This window comes from Oreochromis niloticus, unplaced genomic scaffold (assembly GCF_001858045.2).
Source record: "Oreochromis niloticus isolate F11D_XX unplaced genomic scaffold, O_niloticus_UMD_NMBU tig00007349_pilon, whole genome shotgun sequence".
Lineage (NCBI taxonomy): Eukaryota > Metazoa > Chordata > Actinopteri > Cichliformes > Cichlidae > Oreochromis > Oreochromis niloticus.
In genome coordinates this window covers 12,567-21,245 of record NW_020328506.1, presented here as the reverse complement: position 1 = coordinate 21,245, position 8,679 = coordinate 12,567, and the positions used below count along the sequence as shown (strand labels likewise).

Here is an 8,679-nt window from a genome sequence, read left to right as displayed (position 1 = left end):
CAGCAGTGCAATATGAGTCCTAAGCATCCCAGAAACGACACAGAAAGTCATAAAGTCAAACATAACTTTTAAAAACACAAGTATAGGCTCATAAGCCCCTGATGGTAAAAGAAACTACATTTCCGCAAAATGACGTCACGTCCGGTTTCGGGCAGATCACGGTGGACATGCGATAGTTCGCGCTGATGGAGTAGGAAGTGTTACGAACAGCTGATCGGATCGTGTTTCTGGAATATTATGTTTTTGTTGCTGCAAGCGCTTTTTATGCAGTTTTTGCAAAGCTATATGTGGAAGGAAACCGTGACCTAGGACAAGCTGATGGCATAAAATGTAAGTACAACTCCTCCGGTTTCATATGCAAAAAAAATTATTGCGCTAGCTTACATGGTTGCAGTGCTACCGGGATTTAAAAACAGTTACGCACAACAGAGCGTGCCCGCTCCGACCGGCTTTAAAGGGTTAACACAATCGTCTTTGGTGGCATCTTTGCTTCTGGAAATTATACTGGGATAGTTCCTCCCTCCAGCACTCCACGGTCACAGTCAGTTGTTAGCGGGAGTAGCATTCATGTGATCAAAAAATAGACCAGTGGGGAATTAGCATCTCTAAACAACAAATCAGAAAAGTTTGATTTTGCAGGTTGAAAAGATTGATCCAATCACTCTGAAAAGACTTTCTAACAGCTCTTCTCCCTTTTAATGTCTCACAAAAAAAGAAAAACATCCCTGCTCATCCTAAAATAATATCAATAATTATTTCTGCAGATTTGTGGAGGGGAATTGGAAGCAGGAAATCGCTGCACGTCAGCAGGTGAAAAGAAAAGAGAGGGAGGAAGTTAAGTTGGACATGTGTGTGTGTGTGTGTGTCACAGAGATCACACAGCTGAGGCATGTGGAGGTGTACAGCACATAGGTGTTTTGACTGACAGCTTCTAGCTGTAATCACGTGTATGATTGTTTCCACATGTGAAACGGATGTAAAAATGATTGGATGAAAAATCCCCCCGTGGCCGGCAGTCTGAATAAAGGCTGTGAAGTCGTGTCAACATGGTTTCAGTTATCCTGCAGGAAAGTAAGACTTTAACTTTTATTTGATACATCAAAGCGTGAAGGTATGCAAGAGGGACTACTTTTACACACATGTAGACTATTGTACTGATGTTTCAAGTATATTTTTTTTGTCTCTAACCACAAGATCAGATGTTTTCTGATAGTGAGTGAGGGTTTTTTTCCAGAGAGAGCAAATGTTTTTAATATATTGATCATTTTGAGCCATTTTAGTTCACAATGGAGAGATCTGATGAAACTAAAATAATAATTTTAGTCAATTTTAGTCCATGGAATAGGCTGGAAAATCATGGGGAGACCTTTGCCTGTTCACATTTCTCTCTGGTGTGATATCACACCCCCATTGTGCCAATGAGTTTAATCAAAGGATGAAAACTAACATTTTGTACCCGAAAAACTATTGAGTATGGATGCAGTCATTTTGTAAATGATTCTGAAAAAAAAAAACCTTTAAAAATACAAGATAAATAATTGGTTCTCTTATATTTTTTTTATTTTTTACATACAGAATAATTAGCTAGTTCAGTTACAGAGCCAATGCATAACACCACCCACCTCAAGTGCTTTATCATCAGCTAGGCCATACAATACCAGAGAGAAGTCCAAAAATCACTCCCATTTAATAGGAAGAACCATTCAGCAGAACCAAGCTCTTAGGTTAAAGAAAAAACATAAAAGAGGAAGAACGATCAACAAAACACAGACTACAGGAGAGAGAGGGCATTGTTAATGACGTTCAGCAGTGGCACATAGACACGTGGAGAAGAAATGCTGTGTCCATCATGGGAAGGCCTCCAACAGACTGATGTAAGATGCATAACTAAGTGATGTTTCAAAAAGGAACACTTTAAGGCTAACCTTAAAAACACAGGGGACGTCTGTCTCCTGAATCCAAAGTGTAAATGGTTCTACAAAGGAACCTGAGACTTGAAGGCTCTGCCTCGCATTCTACTTTTAGAGGCTCTAGGAACGACAAGCAAGCCTGTAGTCGTTGATCAAAGTGCTCTACTGGGATAATATGGCACAGTGAGATCTGTAAGTTATCATGGCACATGATAATTCAAAACTTTGTATCTCAGGAGAAAGATTTTAACATTAGAACCACCTGTGTAATACTGTGTAGCTGACCTACCATAGATGAACACAAGACTTTGACAGTGAATTCTTTCAGGAGGTTGGAGCGTTCATGGATTGTTGTCAGCAGTTTGTGCCGTTAACACAAGGGACGCTTCACAGTCACAGTAACAATAAATGCCAGAACCATAGACTGCATATAAAACATGAATGTAGCTTTGGCGTTTGGAAAGTGAAGCCAGTAATTCAGCTTTCAGTATTCCTGATGGCCGTGAGGAGGGAACTCATTTGGTTTCGAAAATAATTCTTCTTCTATGGAAGTCTGGAAAACAAAGACTTTGATCCACAACCTCAGGAAACACTTTCCTGATGAATTCGTGGCCAGAGTCACTAGTTTCAAGTCTTATTTAATACAATGTGACTTTCATTGTATAAATTATGTTCTCCTTTGTGTAACTGACAACTTGCAAGCCTTTGAGCGTGTGCCTCAATTAAACAGTGAAATCCACACTCACTTGTCACATCCCAGATTCAACATGTCTAGACTGTCACGGCAAAAGTGCACAGCTTGAGGCTTCATAACAAGTTTTTGCAAACTAATGGATGGACTCACAACAGTGACAGTCTGTGGCATAATGTTGCTTTCTAAAGATATGACCGGTGTTTTCTTTTGGCTTTTTTTTTATATATATATTTTCTCATTTTTTTCTGAATTACAATATATGAGATTATTTTCTTGTTCATCCCATAAGAGCACTCAGTTTCATAACAAGAAACCGAGGGTTCTTCATGTCTGGTTCAGACATGAAATTAACCAAAACATTGGTCCAACTCATGCATTTGCCACAACAAAGAAGGCAGATGTTGTAAATTCTCCTCAGCATCAACTCCACATGCCATCGTCCCTATTCTTCATCTCATTACTTGGCATATATAATCTCTGGTTGTACTGTGGCTTTTTGGGGCAGGGAGACAGAGTGAACTATAAAGGGTTTTATACAAGCTGAGGAGTGGAGTTAAACTGGAAGGCAGTCTGCATGTTTGTATGGAAACAATTCTTTCATGAGTTGCAATTCTGTTTGATTCCAGATGTAAAAAGCCACAGGGAGAGAAAGATGCATATCAGTCTTGACACCTAAATCCAGGATGATGCTGCACTTGAAGTGCTATCCTAACCTCACCGAAAAGACTACATTTAGCAAAAGTATTCTCTGTGCATTTCTTTTCCTAAGCAATAATGATTCTGAACAAGCAGGATAGAAATTCTTCCAGTTATATTAAAGGATCCACATACTTTTTTGGGGAAGAAAAGTGAGTTAGGTAACTTTAAACTTTGCATATTTGTTGGTGTAAGACAGGCTGGTCTGAGTATTTCAGAAACTGTTGATCTGCTAGGATTTTCCCACACAACCATCTCTGGGGATTAAAAAGAGGAACATATGCAGTGAGCAGCAGTCCTTTGAGTAAAAATGCCTTGTTGATGTCAGAGGAGAATGGCGAGACTGCTTCAAGATAATAGGAAAGCAGAAATAACTCAAATAACCACTCATATCAACCAAGGTGTGTAGAAAGACATCTCTGAATAACACATTGAATCCTGTAGCAGATGGTCTACAACAGCAGAAGACTACATCAGGTCCCACTCCCGTCAACTAAGACAGCACAGGCTCACCAAAATTGGAAATTAGAAGACTGGAAAAACAATATGAGCAACATTCAGAAGGTAGGGTCTGAATTTTGCATAAAAAACACGAAAGTGTGTCTCCGTCATGCCTCGTTCAGGCAGTTTTGCTATACTATTGGCTGTAAATTACTTCAGGTGAATGGAATGTCTCTAAATGCTCATCTCAGCCAAAAAGCTAAGGATTTTTTAAAAACTGTGAATCATGCAAAACCGCTCTGGTAAAATGCAGGAATTGTTTTAAAAAAGGGAAATGAGCATAATAAGTTCCCTTTGACAATAATTTTTTTTAAAAATCACAAATTATTATGATCCTACTTTAAGTCTAATCTCTGTACTCAAGTAATTACACTAAGTCATGCAAATGTTTTGTGTTTGTTCTTGACAGGGAAGCACGTTTTCTTTCTGGCTGCTTCTCTGTGGTCTGACCAGGAACTAACTCATCCTTATTCTAGAAAGTGAACCACAACATGTGGCAACAGAGCCCACAAACATGAGCTCATTCCTCTTGAGGGGAAACTAGCAACTGAAAAAAACAGAGATAGAAAGAGAGAAAGTCCCAGTGTTCCTCTCCACATCCATTTGTCTTTGGACTACATTCCTGCTCCTCTTCCTCAAATGAAATGGTTATCCCTGCAAACAATGAGAAGACTGAGCTGCAGGAGCATCTGCAGCATGTGAAGTGGGACATGAAACAAAAATTGGCTCACAAGGTCGAGGTCAACTTCAGCATCAGCACATTCTTTGAGCCAAGGCGTTGGAGAGAAAGCAGGCGCGAACTGAAAATGGCCCTAGTCTCTTCCTAACATGCTTTTATTTCCCACATACTTCGTGATCAGCAGGCCTCAGTATGTTATCAGGTAATACTGAGACAAACAGCTGCTTACGTGCTGAAATGTGGATGTATTATTTGAGAAAAGCATTACACATGAATCAGAAGAACAATACATTTTGACCAATAGGCTAACAATTAAAGTAAACTCATCAGTATTAAAAATACAGCTGGAAAGGTGAACTGTTCCTACTTTAAGAGCAAGTGCAAGTGCAGGCAGATATGTTGCAAAATGTATTTACCATCATAATTAAATACAAAAAAAGAATGTGCAGAAAAAATCTGAACTCTAAACTCACACCTATGATATTAATTTAAAAATCATAGTTGACCTTTTCGAGTTATTGTAACAAAAAAAGGAAAAAAGTCTTTTCTGTGGCTAAGTCCTCAATTTTCCTTTATTCCTTGTAATGTTGTCAGTCTCCATATGAGTCACGTTGACCACGTGCTGTGTGCTTCATGCTTTGCTCTGGAATGTCAGGTTTCAAATAGCATGTACCCGATATTGCCTTGCCATGCCATGCCAGAGATATAAGATTGTGTGTAACTGTAAAATCAAATGACTATTATTTATTTGCAATAAAATAACATAAAACACACACCAAAGTACACACAGGACTTTTTATTAGTAAGTTACAATGCGGACACATGCACTGCCAAGGACATTTAAAAAAAAAATAATACTATGACATTTCATCATGTTTCAGTTAAACAAGTTAAGAATCAAGCAGTTAAGTAAGAAAAGATTTTTTCTGTTTATAACAATTAGAACATGTATGATTGAACACAGAAGAAACATGCACTTTACTGCACTGCAACATAGAAAATTATCCTAAGTGTAGAAAAACATATCATTTTCATTTGACAAACACTTGATGATACAAATGTGTTTGCAGTGACTGACTCACCCGAGTTTCTTCCAGAAGCCACAGGTTAACAGGTTAAAGGATATTTATTGTGTCACACAGCATGTTCTTTGGAAACTTGTTCAGCGCAGCGGTTTGAGAAAATATCACAGGCTGTCTGAGCGAGCAGGGTTTCCTTGATGTCGTACCCCTCCAGAGGCAAGTGCGGTGTTGGTGGTGCATCACGGTGTAGTGTGATGTACCGGGTTGTCAAAACCGGCTGCTGACATGACAGAACACTGCCCTCCTGCACCAGCCCAAAGGCACTTTCCACAAGGGGCTTGTCAGGTCAGGGATCTGGTAATGGACCCACAATGCCTCTGTAGAATCCACTCCTAAAGAAAACATCAATGACAATAATGTAAGGAAGAAGGTTATTATACTGAACAACAACTAAACTAAAAAGTGTGAAACAGTGGTGCATAAGTTAGAGACTGGGATGTATATATGTACATGACTGAGTTAGCCGTCTTCAGAAAGTGTAATGTTGTATGTATATTAATACCTATTCTGACACATGCATGTATGAACAAATAGCAACATGCATTTGTAACACAGGAAACCAAATTTTACAAATCTAATTACCGTACTCCAGTCTGGGCCATCCTATTTGGTACCGGCTTAGTGAAGATCATAGAGTTGATAGGTCCTGGCTTCACACCCTAACAGAAGACACATTTACTATGGATGGTGTTGCTGTTCATATGTAAACATGGTCTAATTCAAAAACTTTAACCTTATTTAAATTACCACTGTCCGTGGCTTGTGCCATTGCTGTTCAGATTCGGTGCAGCTATGCACAGGGGGACAACCGGCACTCTGAGTTGTGAGTAGTGTGCTGTTTGGAAGAGCAGTGCCACTGTGTGATTGCACATAACAGCACCTGCCACACAGGAGCACTGGCGATGAATCCAGAAGCTTAATCTAAGAAGAAAGAACTAAAATTAAAAATGTAACATCATCTTCATGGAAGAGCCGAACAGGAACATAGTTCAGTGTTATGGTTACTGACCCCTACAGGCTTACCCTCCTGAATGCTTAGTGTTTCCTTCTCTCCCTATTAAAACAATTTAACCATCCTTGATAACTGTAATAACTTAGATTGTGTATATTTGCAGTATTAACTTGGTGTAAATTTGTTTCTGATCACCCAAACACATCTGACTAGTCAAATTAGGTGTGATAAAGCAGGGGGACAAGGAAAACATTCAAGTTGATGGGCCTTCAGGAATGAACTTAACTAATGCTTAAATGAACTGAACCCCACTGAACAGGGATTAACAACTTTACACAGCTTCCTGCCTACACTTAGTCTGTGTGGTGCCTCACTCTTCCTCATTGACCTGTAGCACAGGGCTCTCACACCGACCTCCCCTGTCAACCTGTGTTTTTTTGGATACTGAATAAAGATACAAGAACCATTAGCATTATTTCTGTACTACTCATGTCAACACGTCTTAAACATATATACTTTACACGTAGCAAGAGTAGCATTGGGTAGTTAACTACCTGCTTAGTTAGCCAACTACCTAACGCTATTATAAAAGTGTCTAACAACAAAAGTGACATTAGTTAAACCTCAACTATAAACACCGTTTAAGGAAACATGTAATGTAGAGAATTGACATCAAATGAAACACATAGCGGAGTAGCGTAGTGTTTGCATTTCACGTTAGCTAACGTTTCTTTGTCGGTTAATTTACGTTTTCTTACCTTCGTAGTTGTGTATATATGATGCAGCATATAACTTAAATCCTTTATCTAACATGCTGACGGGGTTTGTCGTCACTCTGTAAATCCGATGAACATCAATGATGTTCAAATTTGGGAGCTCTTGTAGGACGAGTGCAAACGCGGAGGTCGGATTATGAATGAGTGGGAGGAGTTGCGCCATTAGAAGGAAGATTACATGACGCGTCAAAAGGCTGAGTGCTTTGAAGTGCGGCCGTGCTTTGAAGTGCGGCCGTTAGGTCACGCCTACTGAGGGCATAAATAGAAGTCAAAAACAGCATTAGTGTGTGTTAGTCTGTTCCTCTGGCTTTGCGTTTCTTAACGTTTTGTCCATTTCCATCAGCATCGGCGGAGCCTTGGGCATACGCTGTGCGATTTTTTCAGTGGCGTTATTCAGCGCCTGCTCAAACTGTACGATTGACTCGCAGGGGTTAGAAGTTCGTAGGTCACGATGCAGGGTCTCACACTATACGCCCGATGCTCTGATGCGACCTGAGTGCTCACACTAATGCCGGGCTCACACTGTGCGATTTTTGACCCTTTTTGAGTCGTGCGACCGTTTTGGCAATCGGCCCGAGTTTGTCCTTCATCGTGCATCGTGTAGTGTACGTGGGGTAACGAGAAGCGATTAACACCTCACGACCAGCTCCCGATCATCAATCGCTTGGTCGGGAGGATTTCAAACCTGTTTGAAATCCTCGCAACCGTCGTGAGGGTGTCACTGCAGCTTCTCACACTGCGCACGCGCAAACACAAATGTCAGCGAAAAAGACGGCGCAGCACGGCAGTGCAGCGTGTGATCTGGACACAAGCGATGGAGGCACAACTTGTAGAACTTTGGAAAGCTCACCCGAGCCTTTTCGATGTGGCCTCACAAAATTATCACGACCACAACAACCGTGAAAATAGTTGGATCTACACTGCTGCTCAATCACAGCTGCCTGATCAATGTTTTTCATAAAGTTGATGGTGGTGGTGTGCGTGTCTGTGTGAGTGAAAGACAGAGAGGCAGAGCGAGCGGCAGAATTTCTGTTATAACCTTCATTTTATGAACGCACAATTTGAGCACTCAGGTCGCATCAGAGCATCGGGCGTATAGTGTGAGACCCTGCATCGTGACCTATGAACTTCTAACCCCTGCGAGTCAATCGTACAGTTTGAGCAGGAGCTGAATCGCGCGACTGAAAAAATCGCACAGTGTGAGCCCGGCATAAGCATCAATCTGTCCCTCTCTCTCCCTCTGTCTTTCACTCACACAGACACACACACCACCACCATCAACTGTGCTAAATTGCTAATGAAAAATATTATCAGGCAGCTGTGATTGAGCAGCAATGTCCATTCAAATATTTTCACGGTTGTTGTGGTCGTGATAATTTTGTGAGGAGA

The 8,679-nt window shown here is 40.6% G+C and overlaps 1 protein-coding gene and 1 long non-coding RNA gene across 4 annotated transcripts; one reads left to right on the top strand and one right to left on the bottom strand.

Annotated features, from left to right (window-relative positions):
- Positions 1 to 271: 271 nt before the first annotated feature.
- Positions 272 to 5,491, top strand: LOC109198081 (uncharacterized). Of its 2 annotated transcripts, XR_002059059.2 has the most exons (4): positions 272 to 330; positions 765 to 1,071; positions 3,745 to 3,864; positions 4,211 to 5,491. It is a non-coding gene; the product is annotated as an uncharacterized LOC109198081 (long non-coding RNA). The 2 variants fall into 2 exon arrangements; XR_003218236.1 differs by lacking the exons at positions 272 to 330; positions 765 to 1,071 and having other exon boundaries at positions 1,643 to 3,864.
- Positions 5,262 to 7,732, bottom strand: LOC112845426 (uncharacterized). Of its 2 annotated transcripts, XM_025904836.1 has the most exons (5): positions 7,273 to 7,732; positions 6,866 to 6,958; positions 6,310 to 6,483; positions 6,145 to 6,221; positions 5,262 to 5,894 (listed from the first exon to the last, which is right to left on the bottom strand). In XM_025904836.1, the coding sequence occupies exons 1-5, from the start codon at positions 7,300 to 7,302 to the stop codon at positions 5,849 to 5,851; spliced, it is 420 nt and encodes a 139-aa protein (XP_025760621.1). In that variant the 5' UTR covers positions 7,303 to 7,732; the 3' UTR covers positions 5,262 to 5,848. The 2 variants fall into 2 exon arrangements, with proteins under 2 accessions (XP_025760621.1, XP_025760622.1); XM_025904837.1 differs by lacking the exon at positions 6,866 to 6,958 and having other exon boundaries at positions 7,273 to 7,720.
- Positions 7,733 to 8,679: the final 947 nt, after the last annotated feature.

What these genes read in the sequence shown, in the direction of transcription:
- LOC112845426 (XM_025904836.1), bottom strand. Translation starts at nt 7,302, where the DNA reads ATGCTGCATCATATATACACAACTACGAAG. An exon ending in GGCACAAGCCACGGACAGTG is followed by an intron (nt 6,222 to 6,309) that starts GTAATTTAAATA and finishes GTCTTCTGTTAG; the next exon opens with GGTGTGAAGCCAGGACCTAT. An exon ending in ATGGCCCAGACTGGAGTACG is followed by an intron (nt 5,895 to 6,144) that starts GTAATTAGATTT and finishes TGTTTTCTTTAG; the next exon opens with GAGTGGATTCTACAGAGGCA.